Source organism: Hirundo rustica, chromosome 6 (genome assembly GCF_015227805.2).
Source record: "Hirundo rustica isolate bHirRus1 chromosome 6, bHirRus1.pri.v3, whole genome shotgun sequence".
NCBI classification, from domain to species: Eukaryota; Metazoa; Chordata; class Aves; order Passeriformes; family Hirundinidae; genus Hirundo; species Hirundo rustica.
Window position 1 is genome coordinate 7,398,908 of NC_053455.1, and position 22,653 is coordinate 7,421,560.

Sequence of the window (22,653 nt, forward strand, 5' to 3'; positions counted from 1 at the left end):
GTGGTGATGAAAAAAAAAACAACCCACCAAAAAACCCCAAACGTAAGCAACTTGCTCATTAGGCTCAGTTAAAGCTAAGTTGATCATTGATACAAATTTGCATTATTTTCCCAGCGTGGCGTTCGGTAACAACTTTTCCTCGGTGTGCTTTTGTTTCAGTTGACATTTGCTTGAATGGCCAAGCAAGTTGGCAAATTCTGTGCTGCTGGTCTTTGAAGTTGTGACTTCAGCCCAAACAGCCCCGTCTTTGTGTGCGGCGGGGAGCCCCTTCCCTTTGGAGAGGGTGCGTGCGGCACAAAGCCTGGAAAGGGGCTGTGCATACCCAGCCTCACAATGCTGCTGAGCACTTCACTTCAAGTAGCCCAGGTCTTGCAGGAATATTGGTTTCCTTGCTGTGAATTTTTAATGTGAGGAGTTGAAGTTCAAAATAAAAATAAAAAAAAAAAAGAAAGGGGCAGAAGCGTAACCTGAAAGTGCATTTTTTTTAATTGATCTTCAAACACGGGTTAGTATTTAGAGGGGTTTGAACTACAGTGGGAATTACTGTCTTCTCTGTTCAATACAATTATTTCACAGGGTTGGAGAGCAAGCTCTGCTAAGTACAAAGGAAGAAGCAAGGGATTTACTTGAGATGGATAGCATTTGTCTCAGATTTTACACATTGTCACTAGAGTTGTACTATAACATGTTATATGTCCAAAATTGTCTGAAAAACTAGACACAATACTGTGACAAAATATGAATGATAGGATGGGAAGGAGGAATTCTGTATAAATAAGACAGTGTATAAATATCTATTTACTGTAGTATTTGCACATTTCATGGTCAGTTGAACTTCTTTTACTGTTCACAGCCCATATCTTAATAATTGTGGTAGGAGTGTAGCTTACACAGCATTTATGTGACTCCCTCTCAGCTGGAGCAGCACAGTGCTGAAGGACAACCCCAGCCCCTCAGTATTTCTGTGCACACAGAGTTGAGGATGTGCACGAGCGGTTTTTGAATGGAGCCTTGTAGCTGCAGTAATTTTCTTTTTAATGCATCTTCCATAGGTATACTGAAGTGGAGGAATTGCCTGGCTTTTACATTGGCCTTTCTCTGAAGCTGGATTTTTGTTGGCTGAAGAACTACGCACCAGGGGTCACAATTTCTTGTAAGGGTTGAGTAAAAAATTGAGGTGGAGTAAGGATTTTTAAACTGATCTTGACACACGGGTTTTGCCGTGTTTCACTTTGACGGGGAGTGGCTGATTCCCAGTTAACAGAAGTTTTGCTCATTTGAATGTTGGAGATTGGGGTCAGCCTTCCGCCTGTCCAGGTGAAGGCTCAGTGCAGAGGAGGTGTTGGGAGCCTTGGTTGTAAGCCAAGGTCAGGAAAACATCTTCCCAGCTGAACTCAGCTTCCCCGTGCTCAGATCTGCTGCCTGACCTGCTTGTGCAAGTTCCCTTCAACTGGTTGTGAAAACTCCACCAATTTCAAAGGTAATAGTTAGCAGAGGTCTCCTTAGGCTGACCTGGCTTGTTTTGACTGAGCCAGATTAGGGACTGGTGGCCCAGAGCTGCCCCCTGTTCACCAGCCACGTGCAGCTGACTGCAGGCAATAGTCTTCACCTGGGCAGGTTTTCCAGTTGATCCAGTTTAAACCAGCAGGAGAGGCTGTGAGAGGCATCTCCCCTGCAGCTAGAGTGAGGTTTCTATTGGATCATTCTATCTGTTAACACTAGTATTAAGGTGTATTAAAGCAAGACACTATCAAGTAAGTTTGTTTTACACATAGGATCCCCTGCAAAGCTCATCTAATGTCACCACAGATGTGCAACCTTATACACCCTGGGGAAGATGGTGCTGTCTGCTCCCCACATGCAGACAAGTGTTCTCAGCCTCTCAGAAGCAGTTGCACGCATTGTGCACAGATTTTAAAACAGCAATTAGTATTGTTTTCCTTTATAACATTTCCATTTGGAATTTCCTTTCTGTAGAAAAATGTGGCTGCATTTTTATACTCATCTCTTTATCTGTACCAAATGCACTGTGAAGGAGACAGGACTTCTAGATCATGAAGGGCTTCTGTGACCCAGTTCAGCGATTCATTGGTACATGACAGAGTGTATGAGCAAGCACCCACAGTGTGTAGCAATGCATATTTTAAGCTTGTGTCACATTCAATGGTAAATAGCCATTTTCCCAGTGATTTGTATTGGTTTTGCACTTAATTATCCATGCATACTTATACTCAAGTAGAGATTGCCAGGCAAGCAGTTTCTGAGGTTGGAATAAAGTACAGTTTACTTTCTGGTCCTTTCTTACGCCAGTAAAGGTTGGATCCAAAATTGTGAGAGATCTGTGTGAACTTGCAGGAATTTGGTACTGGAGGTATATTCTTCCTGTAGACTATCCGATTGGGTTTTTGGGATGGGATGTGGGATCAACCTCGTATTAACTTTGAAAAAAGCTGTACAGGTTAATATGTATGTGTTCACGGTGTATGCTGGTATCTGACCAACTCATGCACTGGGTGCAGGCTGTTCTTGCCTGATGCTGAAATGGTGCAGTTTCATCTTCCACTGCAGGTTCCCAGTTCCTTTTGCACAGCATCTCAGGTGAGGTGACAACAGGTGTCCCACAGCATTCTTGTAAGGAGCAGGGAGGCCAGATGCAGGCACTCCGGACATCTCAGCATTGCTGCCAGCAAAGCCTGGCTTAGCCTGTATGGCAGAGCAGGGAGGAAGACCTGACAGACCGGTCCTGCTCCTTCATTAGGGAGCCCAGTTTACACAGGACAGAAAGTACTCAGGTGGTTACATGGCAATCACATGCTGGCCTGACCTCAGCCATCAACAGAGCATCGCTGTGGTTATTAGCTAAGTATTTCCATAATGTGTGCCTCTTCAAGCTGTAATTAAAGCCAAGCCTGCCCCTAGCTAATTACAAGCTTGCTTAGAAGTATAGTTTATATAAAGCTTTTAAAACTTTGTATGGGGAAGATACACATCCACAGGCATAGTAAGAATGACGCCTTGTTTTCAAAATGAAATTTATAGGCTTTGGTGTCTGTTTTTCCCTCCCTTTAGTTTTCTACAGGCTGTTTTTTTGCATCCTTGTTCAAAGATTTTGCCAGAAATACTGCCCAAGTTTCACCGACATCAAGCCAGTGATTTTTTAGTTTTCTTCAGTGTTCTTGTTCTCACTGCTGAGAGAATAAACCAGATGTTAAAATGCCTTTGAGCTTTGTGTTTGGAGAAGACTAATAAATAATACTTAGATCTATCATAAAAAGAAGACAAGGAATCTTGAAAGTGGTGAAACTTTTTGTTGAACACATCACTACACGGTCTCTATAAATAATGATCCATCCATGGAGAGTTGCTCTGTGTTGCTTAGGTGGTGCTGCACCTGTACATCTTCAGCTCAGTCTCTCAGCAATAAAGCAGCACTGGCAGTGTAACCCTCTGAGACCCTGAAGCAGCAATATGGGCAGGGCTTGGTGACAAGGCAGGTTGTCGCTTTGACATGTGGTTGTAGGGAGGGCTGGCATGGCCGTGGGTCTAACAGAACATTTCCCCATGGTTGTTGCAGCACCACATCAGCCAAGGCCACCCTCTGGGATGGTTGTGCAAAGACACAGCCAGATGGCACTGACATGGTCACCACTGCCCATCCAAAGCATTCTCTTCGGATTTTCTTTTTCACTTGCTATCTTCCATTGCCTATTTCCAGGTGCCTTGCTTAGATCATAGTGCAGCCTGCCAGAGAGGAATGCACCACCACGTTCTCTCATGAGTGAATGGTATCTCAAAAGGAACGGGAACGTGGTGGAGCCTGCAGCACTTGTGCATTTGTCTTCGACACCTTTGGATGGGGATCTTCACATAGCCTCCATCACCATGGCTGTTTGGGAAAAGAAAAGGGGTGTCTAACCCAATGTATGGCCGAGGAGAGAGTGAGATAACTCCTGCAGCTGAAGAATTCCCACTCCTCTCTTTTGTCTAGCCATTTTTGAATTTGGTATTCAGTTTGATTATTCAGGTCAGATCAGATTTAGGTCAACTGTGATGGATTTTTTCCAAATCCAGTTCCCTAGATTCCTACTGTAAACGCTTACCAGATGACACGATGTGAAGCTGGAACAGACTCGAGCTGTGTGATGACCGAATAAAATCTCAGTGGGAACCACTTCCACGTTCCTGAGCTCAGTTTCTCATGTAATAAATTCTGTATCCAAAATTGTATCAAATACTTTTCTGACAAGAGTGAGGGTTTTTTTCCTAACGGACAAATCCCAGCAGAGCTATTTATAAGAAGCCTCTCTCTTGTGTTTGCACTCACATGCCTGTTACTCAGACCTACAATGAAGAACAAATATAACTAAAGTTTTTTCTGTGTCCTTGCCTGTGCTTTTGGACTGACCCTGTTTGGTCTTATCTGACATCCACCACTACATTTCTTTGCTAGTGTTCTGTTGGTAAGGGTTGCCATAGCAAAGCACCATTAAAGGCTGCTCCTGAAGGAAGAATCTGGATTTATTTGGTGACACTTTTTCTCTGCCGACTGTTTGATTGCTTTGTTCTGCCTGATCCTCTCCTGGCTCGGAGGGATGGGGAGAAGTGATCTGAGTGAGTGCCTTGCTCGTGCTCTATGCTAACACCTACAAAACCGATGTAACAAGGAGTAGGTGTGATGTTGAGCACCTAGGCAGTGCATGGGGGAGTCCTTTGGCTTGTGGGGAGGAGGCCAGCCAGTTTCAAACACAAATCCAGACATGGGAAAAGCTACTTGAGTTGTTTTTGTAAATATTAAATCTAGAGCTGTGTTCTTTCACTGGTTCCTGAAATGAAACTAGACATTGCCCAGAAGTTCTTACTTAACCAACCTACAGCTTTGTCTGCCACAGTTTCTATTCATGTCCTGGTACAGTAAAGGGAATCCTTGACATCAGCCTTCCCTGAATTGTGTCCTGGCTCAAGTATTGCTGCAATGTAAATCTCTTCTACATCAAGTCAGGCACATGAGACCTGTGCTTTCAGTTTTGAAAAGTTCTGGTGTGTACAGCTCACAGGGGAAGGTGGATTCCTCCACTTGTGTCTTTTTGGTGGTTGCAAAACCCACGTTAAATCATTGTTCTACCATTTGGCTGCCTGATTAGATGTTCTGTGCATACCTCAAAATATGTGATGTTTTACAGTGAGATTTGCTATTTAAATAAGAGGTTTGCCATAATTGGCTGTTATAAATTACAAGCAAGAAGGAATGATTTATTGCTTATAATTAGAAATGAGTTACGAAGGGGAATGTTGGTAATCATAAAATAAAGCTTGGAATACATTGATTTCCAGATGGCTGCCAGTGAAATTGCTCTTTAATGTATAATAGACCAGACACAAGGAAAAAAAAAAAGAATCAGTCATCCATCTTTATTCCTTGATGGATTACTTGTATGAATCTATAGTTGCCTGAATTCTGAAATATTAGTTTTGCCTACATAATTGGATGAGAGAAACTGAATTTGCCTGGTGATATAGGCTGCTGGAGGTGTGGAAGAAGTGAGTTACTCTTTTGTCTGGCTTGATTTTTGTCCTTGTAATGTCAACAGGGAAGATCCAGCGATCGATCTGGCATCACCTTTGGGTATAACAACCTCAATGAATTGTTCCAAGAGACTGCAGGTTACTAAGGTGTTTTCTTTTTATCTTTTGCCTCATTTGAAGCTTTCATGAGGTTAGGATTGATCAAAACACTTGTCCAAAAGCAAATATCTGTAATCCTCTTTGCTTGAGTCTAGAAAAATATATTTGCACCAGAAACAGTGACACTGATGAGAATTTTTCAATAGCATAATCCTTCTGTTGAGATGATAATGTGTTCATTTAATTTATAAAGTTTCACTTCTTGTTACTATAGTTTCAAGCACCATTTTAGAGTTATTTTTATTTGCCTTATCTGCTAATAATGGTTCTTTCTGCCATAGCAGTTGCATTCTGCACTGTTGCCATTTGAAGGATGGTGCTACATGATAGTTAAGTCATGTGGATTCTCACCACGAGTTGTCTCACGCCCATGTCTTAAAAGTGACACTGCCATTAGACTTGCTTAACTGAGACCATTATGATTACTCATTTACCTTCATTAAAATGCTTCATAGCTTCCTTATTTTAAGTAGCTTTTCTCAGCAAGGTGCAGATTTGCTTTGTTGCCATCATTTCATCTGGAAAAATTTCCATGGTGAAAGGAATAGCATATTTTTGACTAATAGTTTCCTGACCTGTGGAGAGATGAGCTCATCAGTATTTTTATTGACAAACCCAGGAAGAAGGTGTGTCAACCAGAAATATTAGATCAGTCAGCCTATCTTGTCCTGAAGCAATTGTAATTTCCCATGATCTGCAGCAATTTCCTTTAGAAACAGATATGTGCCGATATTGTTTGGGATCTGCTGCAGGAGCATAATTTCATTTGGTCCCAATGAGGTGGCCTTATATGTTGCTCTTTTAATTTTTGCTGTTGAAAATCTGTTGGTTTAGTCAGTGGGAAGATCAGCAAATTGCTATTTTCCAACATCTAATTGAGGAAAAAGTGCTGCAGCTATGCAGAAAAATATTGCCCACTCTGAGTTGGGTTATTGAAGACAGATGTCATAGCCCCTGCCCTTGTCTGAAAAGCCTGAAATTGGTGTTTAACTCACGACACACTAGCCAAGTTCCTGCTTTTCAAAAGCCTTTTGGTGAGTGATGTAGGTGCTTAGTTCCTCACTGGTAAGTCTACTTTGCAGTGAATGGTAGAGATTCTTACTTTTTTCCAGTTTCCTCCTGCGGGTTTTGGCCCCTCAGTGCTCAGTTCCAGGTGTTGGGAGAGGCTGCTCTCATTATCACTGGAGATGTTCTCAGTGCCGTGTTGTCCGGTGCTGCATGGGTGAAAGCCAAGCTCCTCTGATCCAGCATGAAAGAGGCCTGAGTGGTAATCAGAAGTGGGAACAATTCCTCATTTCACTTCAGGTTTTGTTGTCAACTTCAGTTTGCTTTTTTTCCTGCTTGAAATGGCTTTCTGTAGTGTTGCTTGCTCGAAAACTGGACAAAAGCCCTGACTGTTGGTGGAGTTGGAGCCCACGCAGGGGTGTTGGAGCAGAGTGAGCAGGACCTGGCTTAGCTGTCTGTTCATATCCAGGAGGGTTCAGACCCTGCCTGCTGCTCTATCAGTCCCATCTGTACAGCTGGCAGCACTGAGCCATCTCCAAAGGGACCTCGCCGTGTGGGAGCTGAGCTCATTGCAGTTTGCACATGCTCTTAGTTGCAGTCTTTCTGCCATTAGTTGGGGTCTCTGCAGCCCTGGCACTTGGGGGAGTGATTCAGGGAAACTCTTTGGGGCTTTCACAGTGATAGTGAGTTGAACAGGGTGAAGAGCCTGACCTTGAGAAACCCAAAACCACCTGCCTACCTTGTGTTCAGGCACATACTGTTTCAAGGTGCAAGCATCACAGGTGCTTTGTCATTCTGCAGAGCATGATGGTGTCCGTGGTTGTATCTCGACTTTTGAGGTGGTGCAGTACACCTTGATCCCCAGCCCCTGTCTTCAGGGCATCATGCTGCTGTTCATGGGTGTCATGGCCAGCCATGGCCTTGGCTGTGTGCCTCCACTTCCTCTCGAGTGGTGGGAACGGCTCCTGTGAGCATCTGGCTCTCAGGCAGAAGAAGATATGGGAGATGGTGGGATCCACGGCTGGATGTGCAGACCCCAAAGTGCTCCAGGGTTATGGTTGTCATTGCAGCCTTTGTTTTGCCCTCTGGAAAAGAGCAGTCATCCAAGTCTGGGAGGGTCACCCCTTTGTCCTGAGCCAGTGGCAGGACAGTGGGTCAGTATCTCCTCATGCTGTTGTGTTTCCAAGAAGAGCTTTAAGTCCTTGCAGAGAGGTAATTCCCAGCTTTCTGGTAAGGATAACACTGACAGTACCTAATGAAAGGGCACTCTTCGCCTGTATAAACATTTATATTAATTTCCTTCTCACACAGATGTCTAGTAAACTGATCTCCTGAGGCAAAACCATCTGGCCTCAGGTGAGAGGAGGATCTTGGCCAGCGTGAAGAACCTGACCTGTCTCTTGTTGAGTCATTTCTCAACAGTTTTTCTGTCCCTGCACATGAAAGGCCTGTGTGTGGATATATTGGTTTCATGGGCAGTTGTCTTGGATGACCTGCCTAATTACACTGCAGGCTTGTGGCTGTGGGCTCTGTTCGATCTCAGCTTCCCATTGTGTATTCTGGGACCATCCGTGTACAAAATTAGTATGGGCGGTAAGCGGCAATAAGATGTTCCCTACATGGGTGGATTAAATTAAAATTCAGTCAGAAGCAGAGCTTTGGGTGAGTTTCCAAATTACTTGCAGGATTGCACTGAGGAGATTGTTATGGTATTGTCAAAGTTTTGGTGGATGAACAGTCTGATGCAAGTGAGGTGGGTTTATTACCTCTCACTGCGCTTTCTCTTTTATGTACTGTGCCGTGTAATCTTTTGTTATTAAATAATAAGCAAAATAAAAACTGTTGTTTGTCACAGCCAGCTTGTTTTTCAGAGAAAAACACTTTGAAAGTTCAGTCTGTGTGATCTGCAGCCCTGTCAGGAGCTATTATATTGAATCTTCTTTTAAATTGTTAAGCTGGAGGACAAACCCAGACGTTATCACACACATCTCAGCTGAGAGCGGAGCAGATTCGGCAGGGAGAAGCCTCTGATGCCTTGTACCATGCCATTAGTTTTTGTCACAAACATGTCAAGATAATCTGCTTCCAGTGTTATGTGTTGGCTGACATGAGCATTAGTTGATCTGCATAATTTTTGAAGTAGTTTGAAGTGTGGATGTAACACACTTGGGGCTGTGTGAAATCTTTTTTATCCCCTTTTACGGATCATATTGCTGTTCGAGAAGTTGCCCATTCTGTTACTCCCTCCCACAAGGTACTGTGTTAATTTGCAAAGTTCATAAGGAAAATGCCCCAAACTAAATGTCATCATAAATAGCGAACGACAGCTGACACACTTTGGAAGACCAGGAGCCCCATTATTTCCCAGTCACATTACATTTTAAATGGATGCTGTTGTCACTTCAGTATGTATGGAATTGTACCTTAATGTAGGATGTTATTGTTTGTGGAGCTTGTGAACCTCTAATTCAGTCTGGACTGTGATGGACAGGATCTTTCTTCTGGTAGTGTATATGTGCATGTGTGTCCCTTGGTAGACTTTTACAGATAAGATCGAGTCATGCCCAGTGAAAGTTGGGGAAGATACTTCAATTACTTATTTATCAAGGTGCTTTTTGATCATTAATACCCAGACCTATCCCAACCTCAAAAGCAGTCATGCTTTTCTGTGAGGACACTTTTTTCCACCCTCTGAGGTGCAGCCAGACAGCAGAAGGAGCCCCTATCTGTAGCCGTGGCAGCCAGTAATTTATTGCTCCATATGGCTGGTGTGGCAGCAGCTGCTCTGGTTAAAGGAGGTCAGGACATTGGGGCATTTAAGAAACAAAACAACCCCCCAACTATAAAACCTTCTTAAACGGTTTTGTACAGTAATTGTAGGGTTCTCCACAGGCATAAGGAGAGCCAAGGGAGTTATATATTTATAACTTTTATTGCTGTCGTTTGAATCGAAGCCATTCTTGCAGCAGGGAAATAAGTTTTTGTGTCTCTTTGCCATGGTTTTACCTTTCTCTGGTGTCGTGGCTGGTGTTTTAGGAAGTGGATAGTGTGGAGGGGCAGTGGGCCAGGCCGTTCCACCCAGGTGATGGGTGACCCCCTTGGAACTGGCCTGCAGCAGGTGCTGACCATCCATGGCAGGAGCAGGATCCTCCCCACGGCTCCTGGATGCATTTTACACTATGCTGAGAGAGGAACTGCGTTGCCCAAATCAGATGGCGGTGCTGTGTTCGTAGTAAGGAAGCGAAGACGTGCGCGTTGTGAGCGGCTCTCGTGGAACAGAAATACAGCTTTAATTTCAGCTTGGGTGTGAGATTCCCTTGCTGCTGAGAAATGGTATAGAAGGGCCTTTGGATGTAGCACTAAAGTTTTTGCAAATAGGCTTTTCATAAACGTGAATCTTTTTATTTTCATTAGGGGACCATTTTAATTAAAATGAAACTGGAATGTTTACTCTCTGCTTCCTGTAGCTGTGATTGTTTTCTTCACTGTGTGAGCACATGTATAATTTGCTCTAAAAGAAATGTCAGCAGTTTCTGATTACCTTGTGAGTCTTACTCAACAGCTTGATTTTAATTGGGGGGAGGAAATATTTTCAGGGTGCTCCAGGGAGGTCTGATGTCTTTGGGTAGCAGGAGGGAAAAGGTGCTATCTTTGGTACAGTGTTAATTGCAATAATCATGACTACGGGTTTAAAATAAAAGTCCTTCATTTCTTAGCAGAGTTGGGTGTTTTTCAGTCATGTCAGTGAAACACAACCTGTGTGGTAATTAGAATCCTTCAGCTACGCAACCTTTTGGCTTTTCTGCATCATATCTTTATAAGCCTCTAAACAGGGTTATGTTTTGGAAAACAGCAATTGAAAGTAGGTAGGTACTCTCAAATCTCAGGAATTAAGGAAGACTTTTTTGTTCTGAGGGTGGTGAGGCACAGGCACAGGCCCAGAGAGGTGGTGGATTCCCTGTCCCTGGAAACATTCAGGCTCAGCTTGGACAGGGCTCTGAGGAACCTGGTCAGGTGAAGGTATCCCTGCTCCTTGCAGGGGGTTGGACTAGACAGCATTTAAAGGTGAGAACTCTACACTTGGGGTTAGATAATGGAAAGAGAAGGCTGAGCACATAGGGAGGAGTGTGTCCATGCCTTCAAATATATTCTCTCTGACCCCAGAAGTCAACCAGGATTTGTAAATAATAGGTATTTATTTAGGTCAAGAGAATCTCTATCTTGAAATTTTTTTGTAATTATATAATATGACAAGAGGTATCTGTAGCAGAATAATGTGTTCTGGATTCTTCAGTGGTGCAGCTCCTGGAACATTCCCTTAGCTTCTTTTTGTTTTGATCTGTTGGGAGGAGGCACCTTCAATTACTTGAGTTGCTGAAATGCCTTTTGGGTCCTGCAAAGCCTTTCAGAGATGATCAGTTTTTGAGCTGTTTTGAAGCTTAGCCATATCTTGTATTTTAATATTGTCTCCACCATCAGAGATAATGATCTGAGTCTCCCCTGCTCATTCTCTGGGGTTTTGTTTCCTCCTGCTGATTATTTGAAATAAATAAATAAGTAGGAAAACAACCAGTTTCTGTGTGTTAACAAGGAGGAATGACTAAGAGAAAAATGAGAGTAAAATACTGCTTATCATAAAAGACTGTATCTCTGGAGGCATAAATTGGTATTCATTAAAGTTGTTTGCCTAGACTTTGTTAAAAGATGTGCTTGAGGAGCTGTCTGAGCAGGGTTTCTGTGGAAAGCAAGTCATCCTCTTCGTGACTAGATAGAAACATCTAGATGAGCAGGAGAGACCAGAAAGTAACACTAAATGATGGATTGAGAGCAGCCTTCTTGGCAGTAAGGAAACAACAGACTATGAAATGTTTTTCAGAAGTAATAACATTTAACACTTAGCTGTAAGGTTATACTGATCCAGCTCTTCTCCCCAAATATGCAGGTCTCTTTCACGTCTGATGCAGAGTTTTAAGAAATGTTTGTGTTCATTTTCTGTCATTTCTCATTCAAGGTATTCAGGGTCCCTGGGTTTTTCGTTTTGGTTTTTTTTTTGGTAGTGGTTTTCTTTTGTGATTTCTGTAGCTGGAGGTTAAAATCTTGCCTCTGATGATTATGGTATCCTGCATGCATTATCTTACTGGTATCCTCTATGTATCATCAGATACAGGGAAGCAGTTGCAGACCAGTGCCCGGTAATCAGAGTGTGGCCCAGTCTTGCCATGTCTGAAATTCCTCCAAAAATCGGTTTTCTTTTGGTTTTTGTAAAATGTGGCAAACGTAGCTATTTCAAAGACCTTGGGGAGAAGCTGGGGCTGCAGTTTGAGATGAGGTTTTGCCACTGTGCTGGCATCTTTTATTATTACCTTGATCTGGGACAGACGCTCCCGAGGGAATGTGTGCGTTAATTATCGTGGCATTTGTGGCTCTCTGCTCTTTATCTTAAGTCATTAAAAAAGTAATTGCACAACATAACACTAGCAAAGTGCTTTCACTGTTTGGAACATGAATACTCTGTGTCACACTCTTGTGCAACTTTTCTGATGTTCAGCATTTTTTCTTTCTTTCTTTGCAGATTAAGACCCTTGATTTCAACCCAGTTTGCTAAGAAGGCTGCCACAGAAGAGGTATGAAAAGTCCAGCACTTCTCCTGGTGCAACAGGTTGAGTTTGGAAATTCCCACCAGCTGTTTTCAGCCTGGCCCTGGTCATGTGGTAGATAAGGGTAAAAGAAGTGAGTCTTGTGTGTCTGAGCAGGCCAGGAGTTGGTTACTGTGAACACTGCAAAGCTGAGATTGGCTGTCTTCTAACCCAGACTTGATCTTATCCATTAGGAACATTAGCACAGCCTCATGATGCTTCATTGGACTGCAAAAAGAGAAAACTCCCTGCAAGGATCTGAGAAGGTCTATGTCAAATAAATGGTCAGGAGGGGTAGGAGAGGGCAGAGCTCGTGCCTGTTTCTGAGCACTTGGACTGACCTCACAGAGAAGAAGGACTTTGCAAACTCCACTTTTGTGCAGCCAGAGCTGATCCCAGGGATGGGCTGGGTTTCTGTCAGAGACCAGTGTGGAAAGAGCTCACCATATACAGCCTGGCTTACTCTTTGCTTTGTTTGTTTAGTTTGAAAATGTAATAGTGCCACAGAAAGGTTAGTGCTGGTAACTGGCCACTGCCAGAAGCCCTCCTTGGGTGGCTTTGTGCACCTCCCAAAGGGCTCATGATCATTATCAGATAATGGAAACAGATATCAATGATAACTGTTCTCTTTCACTATTATTTTCACACTGTACAGAGCATTCGCAGGCATTTTGTGTACAATGAACTGTCTGCTGCATATCTAAAAATTCAGGATACCAAAGGATGTCCCTCTTGCCCATGAACGTGTGACACTGACACCCTTCTGAAAGTGAACCAGTTCCCTTGGGTAGGTTAGCACCTTTGACAGTTTCCCATCCATACATAAAGCTAAGTGCCAAACTCGAGTCCAGGACATCTGGAAATGAATTCAGGAAGTTCTATTTAAAGGTGTTGTTTGACTGCCTTATTTTTAAAATGACTAAAAGTCATTGATTTTCAGAAACAGTTTGATATCCTGCCTAGGGAAATACATTTTCACTTCTTATTCTATGCTCATTAGAAAACTCTGCACATTTTTAGAAGTACAGCAGTCTGGAAGTGGACATGGTAATTAGAAGAAGGTCACATTTTAATTAGCGTGGTGCAATTTTAAAAAAATAATGACTCAATTGTAGCTCCTCTATATTCACCCACTTTTTCAGAGCAGATGGATACTTTTAAATATATAAATTGATGTATATTATGATGCTGGTTTGTCTGAAACCGTTGTGTCTATTTCTGCTTATACCAAGATGGGCTTAATTTGATCACTCTAGAGGCAAAAGCAGTGGTAGGAAATATAAACTGGAGGGAAGTTCCTCTAAATAATATGATTAATTTGAGCATTAAAAAATCATGAAAACCTGTCTTTGACTGATCCAAATATCTAAATACTTGATTTTCTATTAAAATTAATGGGTGTCTTTTGCCCTATTAATGAGCTATTGAAGCAAACCCCGAGGTGACTTTGAAAAAACTCGGGCAGATTCTTTAGGTTGACTGTCATGGTATATGACAAGTTCAGGAACAGCTTTGATGTTTGAATAATTAGAATATCAACTTTCTGGTACAGGGATTTTCTCTTGCAGTGTATCTCTGAAGTGCCTGGAGTTACAAGGATTCTGGGAGCTACTGCATCCCAAGTAAATACATTTATAAATAAAGAAATAAATAAAAATAAACTGCAGCATTTCATCAGAGCTTGCTGCCAATGGAATAGGAGAACATGCAGCAGTACATAACTGTGTGCTAATTTAAAACTTAGAGCACTGTGGCACTATTCTCATGGTATGGACCAGAGTTGGGGGTTTTTGGTCTCCTTTGGACCTTTCATTTTTAGAAGCACCTCACCACTGTCCTCCAAGGAAGTGGTCCCAGACTTTTCCCTCTTTCTTACTCTGGGAAGTGACTCGGTGCTGGTAACAGCTGACTGGTGACAGGTACTGTCAGTACTTCCCTCTCAGAATTCTTCACATGACAACACAGCATTCATGGTTAATCTTTAAGGTTCTTCAATTTTGGCTGGTTCTGTGTGCCATGGGCTCTAGTGTACAAACCCCCAAGTACAGAATGGGTGTGGAAAGGACCATATTACAGAGCTGATGGAGGTAAAGCTCCCGTGATGTTTCTTCCCTGGATGAGAGAAGGAGGTGGAGCTCCAGACTGAGCACACCATGAAAATGAAAATAAAGATCAGAAAGACCAGAGAGAGCCTGGGCTGTGCTGGCACAGACTGTGTTGCTGCTTCCTGCCCTGTTCCCAGATCTCTCCTTAGTGAACTGAAGACAGTATTACCTACTCCAAATTCACCTTTGTTCCCTTGTGGTGTTGCCCTTTCTCTCCCTCCATGCCATGTCCTGCCTCACCTTGGAGCAGCTGGGGAGGAACATGTACGGAACACGTCCTGCTGATGATTGATTCCCAAGTTAGTGCTTGGAGATCATTATTCTGCTGAATTCCATAGGTTGTGTTACAGGTGCCAGTGTGTATTATCAACTGAGTGCTCTGCCATCACATTAAGTGCTGTCTACAGAGTGCTATTTGTTCCACAGCTCATTGCGCCGCCAAATAAATCCAACCAGAGCTGTCAAAACTAATACATGTTGGGCTTTTTCTGATTTGAAGGGTACATTTTTGCTATCATTAAATTGTCAATAACATTGTTATTTTGTAATAGGCCTGATGTGAGTCGAGCACACCATGGGAGAGGTTTATAAGTTTTCCCACAGAGCTCTGCAGAGGAGCCTTCGCTCCCAAATTTCTCCTCCCCTTGTACTTGCCAGAGAATCCTTGTTCTGCTGTTGTTACTGCTGGATATTTCAGTTGCTTGGTTCTGAACTAAGTGAAAGCTGGGTGGTTTTGCCTGCCTTGCATTCAGACTTTCATTAGAACAGCTGAACCTGTAACACTGGACATGATCTTCCATCTCTCCTGTCCCTATTGTTTGGAAGCTGCTAAAGTTCTGTGCAAATAGTGGACCAAAGGAAGGGCTGCTCTACTGTTCTCTCTTCTTTTATGCAGGTTACATTTCCAAATGCACAGGCTGAAGCCTCTGATGTAGAAAAACCAGCAGCTGTGCTTGTGGAGAGTGGCCCAGTTGCTTACAACCCTGAGGAGGAGGTGGAAGAGGAAGAGGTAGAAGAAGATGAAGATCACTGCATGAGCGCCTTGCAGTTAATGGGAGGGAATGGTGAGCTGGGTTACCATCTCCTGGTGCTGTGGGCTTTGTTCTTGCAGGGGTGGGGACACACAGGGTTCCCCTGCTTGTCCCTGTCCCAGAGCTCCTGCTGCCTTTTCAGCATTGCCCATTCCTGTGGGAAGCCTGGGATCACCCCTGTCTGAAACCTGACATTAGAGACTTCTGAGAAAACTTTGCACCTGGAGCTTTAGGCTAAGAGGCCTTCCCAAAATCAAACTGAAGTTTGAGGTGTTTTCCAGAATCCCTGCTCCCTGTGCCTCCTCACTGGAGGCTGCAGTGATGTCCAGGCTGTCCATGAGCCCTGGGGACGTGTCTGACCAGCTCAAAACAGAACAAATCATCACACTCTGTTTCTGGGGGAGGTGTTAGGAGGAAGCAGTTGTTCCCCAAGTGCAGGAATGGCATTGGTGGTGCGTGTATGGTACACAGATGTGTGCTAATTTCTTTGGGTTACCCAGCAGAGCCACTGGTTTAATTAGATTTCTTTGCTGGCAGGAAAAGGCAGTCTCCTCTCTGCTGTGGTTTTTCCTAGCTGGACACATCCACATTTATCCTTTATTAAAAACTTCCCTTTAGAAGTTAAGCTCTGAAAATACACAAACTTATTTTTAAAATGAGAGCTGCTAATTATGGGTTGTGAAGATTCAAGATGGGAATAAGTTTCCTACTAAAATGTTATTTACTGCAAAAATCATCCCATCGCTATTCGGTTGGCTTTCGTGGACAATATGTATACATTTCACAAAAGCGCCTGTTGCTTTTAAATTGATTTCTCTGCTGGAAAATAATTGTTGAACCGTTGGAAAAACAGTTTGTTGCCTGCATTTATTATTAGAATAACGTTCCCAAGAAAAGGCACCCATGTGGGGGAGGGTGGGTCTATGTTTATTAATAAACCCCCCACAAAAATAGAATAAAGGTCACTGGTTTGTTTTGGTTTTGTTGTTTTTTGTTTTTTTTTTTTTTTTTGTAAATGTTACTAATTTGGAACCATTCTGAGAACATTCCACTACTCCCTGTCTGGTCTGGTCAACAGCTGAAAAATTAGAGTTAAAAAATAAAAATAAAAAGGAGAAGGAAAGTAGTATTCCCAGAATTTGAATGCAGGTGTGCAGAGCTGCTCAGCACAACAAATAACTCTTTCCTAGCTGCTTTCTCCATGGCTTTTAAGCCTGTCTGCCTGGGATAACTACATGAATTACAGATGGTGAACTTCACCCGTTCTACACAAATCATTATAGATTACACTTAATTCTGCTTCAGAGCATTTGCTTGTCTCTTTGGGTGAGATGTTACCCTGTATTGGATTTGGAATATAAAGTTTAACTTTCCTCAGTGCTCATATGTAATGATTACCCATAGGTTCATCTGTACAACAGAAAATATCCCTGTCAGTGCATTCAGAAGCACACAGAAGAGAAATTGGTGCATTAGAAACATACAGACTTGCCTTCTGACACACTGCACACAGTCATTGCACTCAGCATTGTTAAAGAAAACAAAACTGGATTAAAAAAATCTGGGCAAAAATGTTAAGTTTAGAAGTAAGAAGATAAGGGAGATCTGAGTCAGATGCATTGGTCAGGATTCATTCCATGACTCTTTTGATGTTGATGGGAACTCTGAGCTATCTCTGAACCCTTGCAATTTCAGCTCATAAATCCATGAATAATATAAACAAACCAGCTTTTTCCTTGGTGCCTATGCCTAGTGAAAAACGTGCCTACTTGTAAATGTAATGCTGCTGCTTATCAGCCACTGTGTGCCAAGTCACTTGTGACAATCAGGCTTGATCACCTTAGCCTCTAAATTAAACCAAGTATTTCATATACACATGTGCCAAGTATTCCTAAATGAGGGTCTAGTGACAAGTGTAAAGAGATATTGACACATACATGCTTAAAAATAATTTTATTTCATTGAGGGAAGCACATGCAAGAACTTATTTAGGCCTAGGAAAATGGATGATTTTTCAAATGCTTGCCTAAGGCAAAACTTACCATGTAGTTACATGGTAAGGAAACAACTTTTAAAGAAGCAATACTTGTATTGTGTCTTCCATCTACCCGGAATATTTGCATTTTTATATGCCCTTGTCTTTGTGTGTTTCAGATTATGGCTGTGATATGGATGAAGATGATGGCTATTAGCTCCATTTACTTCCAGGGGACATGGACTGTGTCTTGTTCTCAGCAAATCTTCGGTCTTGAAACTGTATGAATAGTGAAAGAAGCTGTCTATGGTCAGCGAATGTAATCGAATAATCCTTACTTTTGTAAAGTGAATTTGAGGTTAGCATTGGGTCTGGTCAGTTTACATTGACCTGTAACCCAGCAATAACCGGTTTGGATTCCTGCTTGAATTTATTTTTATTTTGGTGGATCATAGTTGGAGAATTAAATTAATGAGAGTAATGTTTCCAGAGAACAAAAGAAGAGAGACAAAACAGGCTGTGCATGAAGCCTGTGTGGCTGAAAGCTACACATCTCTTATTTATGTGACTGCTTTTAGGCATGCTGCTGAAAGGGAGCAGGTTGAAGGACAGGGCCTGTTCATTATTTGAGTACAGGAGCATTAGTTGTCTCATCATGCTACAGCTGACAGAAAGAAAAGTTTCCAGCCTGGATTGTGAATGCGACCATGTTACTGTATACGAGCTTCCTTACCCAACCCTATCAAAAGTTAATGACAAGTTATGTATTTGCAGAGCAGTACTGGTTTTCTGAAACAGGGTAAATACTTTTTTATATTAATCAATTCATAGGTTTCTTAAAATACCTGACAGTAGAAGGCAATGTTGGCAGTGAAGAATTGTCTTCCACTGTGAGTCCCGTGTGGTTTTTGTGGAAGGAGGGAGAAGACCTGGGTCAGGTAGGAAGGGTAGGGAGCAAAGAGGCAAAGCTGCTGTGCTCATGAGCTGTTGCTGGGCATCCTTAGGGACAGACAGGTGTTCTTTAGGCTGATGTTGCTACAGGAGAGTCCCTCTGGCCATCTCTGTGGAGCTGTTTTTGCCTGACTAAGAGTGAAGGTCTGCTCCCGAGAGCTGCTGGTCTTTAAAACCAGTTGAAAGAAAGAGAAAGCTGAGCTTTTTAATAAATAAGCTAGCATCTGCTTTGACTGAATTTAATTTAATGTAATTTGCTTAACATTCACTGGGTAAATTAAAGGTCACCATGCAGCAGTCTGACTTTCATGGCTCAAATCCTACCCTTGAACAGTCGTTGCTATGTGAATAAAGCTGGAGCTCCAGCCCCGTGTGCCCCGAAATGTCAGCAGGCAGGTCCTCTCTTACAGACAGATCAGTTCTGGCAGTGCCAAGAGAGCAGGGGTCAGGAGTGGAGCCCCTGTGGGCAGATCCCACCCTGGTGCCTCTGACCTGCCTTCCCCTGGCACTGCAGGGCCCGAGGCTCTCGGCTCCGTGGGAAATGCACTGCGCTCTGGATCGCACTCTTGATGTCTGCAGCTGATGTTTCCATCTCTCTCCCTTATCTGGTGACAGTCGTGAAAGCTGTTGTGCTACAGGCTTGTCTTAACACCAGGGAAAGATGGATATTTATCTTACCAGTATGGTTTCTGTTCAATTGTGTCTCCTGGCCAGGTCTTCCTTCCTACATTTTTTGAGGAGCACTTGTTCTTAAAGCACCATCCACCCTCCTGCTACAGAGAATGGATTGTGGCAGAAAGAGAAGCTGCTTAAGGATGCTCTGCCAGACAGGGTGATGGTGGTGCACACATCTGAGGTCATCACCAAAGAGGGGAAGGGCACATGGCCTTCCATACTTCCATTCTTCTCTGTCCCTCTTGGTAGCTTGCGTAAGATGGATTATGCAAGTCGAGCATGACTGGCTTTTTTTAGGAGCAGGCTTGATAGTATTTGGCTGGTAAATATGATTTGGTGGCTTGTATCTGTGAGGAATTTTTGAGCCTTAGGAGTATTTCTGTAATGTCTTCTTAGAAGCAGAACTTGGTAACAAAACTGGTGTGGTAAGGCTGATGGAAAGAATAGCTCTTCTGAACCAGATTCCAGTTACTTAGTTTGCAGCACTTAAGTGGAAAGCAGCTCTTAAGTGGAAAGCAAAGATTGCTTATAATTCTTAGGAGAAAAGCTGACATTTTCACTGAAAAGCTATAGATTTTTTTTTTCTGATACTTTATAAATACTGCACAGAAACTGATACTGAGGAGATAAACCTTTCTACCTCTCTTTTACCTACACCATAAAATAAACGTATGCCATAAGCAGACAGGTTTTTTTAAAAGTGGTTTGTTTCATCAAAGTTTGTGCTCTGCAAGTCTTTGAGACCGTTGGGTTTGATTGTTTGGGTTTGAATTAATCTTCCATAGCACTGCTACAAATATACTCTCAGTATATTCTCAAGGCTTGGGTTTTATTCCAAGGTACACAGTATTCTCTATGCAGGAAATAAACATGCATAAATAAACATGTGTATGACTCATGTAGGTCGAGTGCTTTTCTCAAATGCAAGATGTTGGCTCTTAAAGAAACCGCTAAGATGAACGTTGCTGAGGGTCTTTCCTCCGGTCTCCTGGTTTGTTCTCCCAAAGGATTCCAAACCTGCTGCCAGGGTAGTGATGTTGTGTGTGGGAGCTGAGAGCCCACCCAAATAACTGCAGCTGGGAAATTTGAATTTCAGTAGTACGTTGTGCTGCTGAGAACATTGTTTTGCGTGCTGCAAGTAGAGGGTTGCAGTTTTTGAATGCTCTCATATGATTCGATTAGGGAAGGCCATCAGGCAATCTGCTGGAAGAGCGAGAAAAAAAAAAGACCTACAATTCCATAGCATCTCAGTATTGCTGGTGAAGTTAATGGCATGATTTCTGTACAGGATTCCTAAAAAAAAAGATACTGGATGGGCAGATTTCACTCTGAGCTTCTTAAGCTATAGTGGTTATGTACATTTTTAATTTATTGGTGACTTACTGGGATTTTTATAATGTTCATTCCTTCTTCATTTAACTAAGCTCAGGAAATATAAACAGATTTGAACATGCTAGTTTCTGTTTTTATAGCCAGTCATTAAAATGTAAAAAGATTAACACTGCATTAATTCTGTTTACTACTGTTGATGTATCTGGACAATTTTGTTGTGTATAAGGCCGAATTCACTTGGAGTAATTTGGATCCTGCCTTTCTCAGGATTCTCAGAACTTATAAGGCTTCAACATTTGTCGTTCTTAGATCATCTTCCTTGAAGCCACACAAGCTGTGTATCATTTGGTTTGTTGCAGAAAGCACATCTCTTGCTACAAGTCACTTTGCTTGACAGGCACAACCCTCCAGCTGTTGCATCCAGCTTGTCTGCCATGCAGCCTTTTAACACTCTGGTATTGTGGGAGTAAAAAAGAAATAAAGAAGATAATGGGCTTCTTCACTGTGCTGAGTGAATTTTCAGTGTCTTAATCATCTATGACATTTCTTTAAAATCAGTGTGTTCAGTACAGCAACTTTTAAATGGTGCCAGACAGCCTTGTCTTGAGGGTTAGACATGTTCATCAAAAAAGTTCTTGCCATCCTGATGACTTGTTTGTGTTCTTTGGATTGCATTGAAACCCCAGTTGCAGATGTGTACAGTTAGAGTTTGCCTAATATATGTTCTGTTTCTTATTTTTGTGTTGAATCCTCACATTCAGTTCAGTTAGTGCCAAGGAAGTGAAACCTTTTTGATGTAAGCATACGTACCATCCTTCCACAACCACGAGTCCTGTTAACCTTTTTTACTGTAATATATTTGCTGTAAATAAAAAATAAAACCTTTACATAGCCCATCTGTTATTATGATGCTCTTCTGATAATTTTTGATTTTTCTGTCTTTGTTCTTAAAAATGTTTGGTTTCGACTGCTGTGTGATTGGTTGGTCGTGGCCAAAATTTGTCGTTCAGAGCTTTCTTTTGTCTCTAAAAGAGAAGACACAGCTAATCAGGCAAGTGTTTTTTACAAGATACTGTTCCACTGATGTAGATGCTTTATGTAAAGTGCATAACATTAACGAGGCTTTTCTACTAAGCTGTATAATTAACTGACTGTGGGAACAATATATGGTGTGTGTATTTAGTGGAACTGTTCCAGTGCTTGTTTCTGAAAGTTGTATCTTGATAAATAAGGTGTGTGCTGAGTTAAAAATCACGTTTTTTTATCAACATCTGGCTGCCACAGTTTGGAGACCAAAATCCAAATCTGCCCTTTGTGCAGATGGGTGTTTGCTCCTTTTAGTTTTTGCTGGAAAACGAGGTACTACTGGATCCTTGGGAGTGTCTCCTGCAAAGTTTTAGCCTATAAAGGGATGATTAACAGTAGATTTGATAAGGCACTATGTGTCATTCCAGCAATTCACTGTGTTCCCATAGTGTGATCAAGTCACACTTCTGCTCTCGTTGACAATGGGATGTTTTTATCTGAATTTCTCTTCAACTGTTCCAGCCATTTCCACTGGGAGTTGGGAACTTCTCCAGCAGTGTCCATCATGGATGCCCTCTACCTGGTAACATCTGAGCTGTTAAAAAGTACTGACCGCCTTGGCCTCACATTTTCTGCTCTTCCCAAGCTGTACAGCTGTTGGCTTTGTCCTGTAATTTTTCTCTTATGTACCACACCAGGCGTTCATAACAAAAACCATTCTGTCCCCACAGCTGCATTCATCAAATATGCCTCCTTTAATGGTCTCAAAAGTTAAATAATGCTAATAAAGCCGAAATCTTACAAGGTTTTATATTACCTTCATTTGTCACCGGCAGGTCATAGCACATTTGTTCTTATGTTCATGTTTTGTAATGCAGAAGAGGCTATTACAGTTTTCTACTCCCATCTCTTCTATAAGTTACAGCACATTATTCAGTTGTTGTTTTTTTTTTTTTTTGCCCACCCTGATACCAGCAGTGATCTTGGTGAGTGGTGGTTGTTTAACAAAAGGGGTTAAGTACATGAGAAAGGAGGCTCAGTGAGAATTCAGGACTTAGGGCATAACAAATTTACTCGGTGAGTTGCTTCATTGTAATTATTTTTTTTCTTACGGGACCTGTCGTGCATTCTGATGGAAATTAGGGAGGCACACACAGTTCATAAAAATGCAAAATGAAATTCCCTTCTTGCCATGTGCCAGGAGCACAGGATTTAACAACTTGTATCGTGAACTG

General features: G+C 42.3%; 1 protein-coding gene across 3 annotated transcripts in view; it reads left to right on the top strand.

Moving 5' to 3' along the window:
* BRF1 (BRF1 RNA polymerase III transcription initiation factor subunit) overlaps positions 1 to 21,288 on the top strand; it is a 171,875-nt gene extending 150,587 nt beyond the window's left edge. For all 3 annotated transcript variants that reach the window (XM_040066096.2, XM_040066097.1, XM_040066098.1), the window contains 3 exons: positions 12,260 to 12,311; positions 15,324 to 15,492; positions 17,614 to 21,288. In XM_040066096.2, coding sequence (XP_039922030.1) covers positions 12,260 to 12,311; positions 15,324 to 15,492; positions 17,614 to 17,651 — 259 coding nt within the window. In that variant the 3' untranslated portion in view covers positions 17,652 to 21,288. The remainder of the gene's footprint in view (positions 1 to 12,259; positions 12,312 to 15,323; positions 15,493 to 17,613) is intronic.
* The last annotated feature ends 1,365 nt before the right edge of the window (positions 21,289 to 22,653 follow it).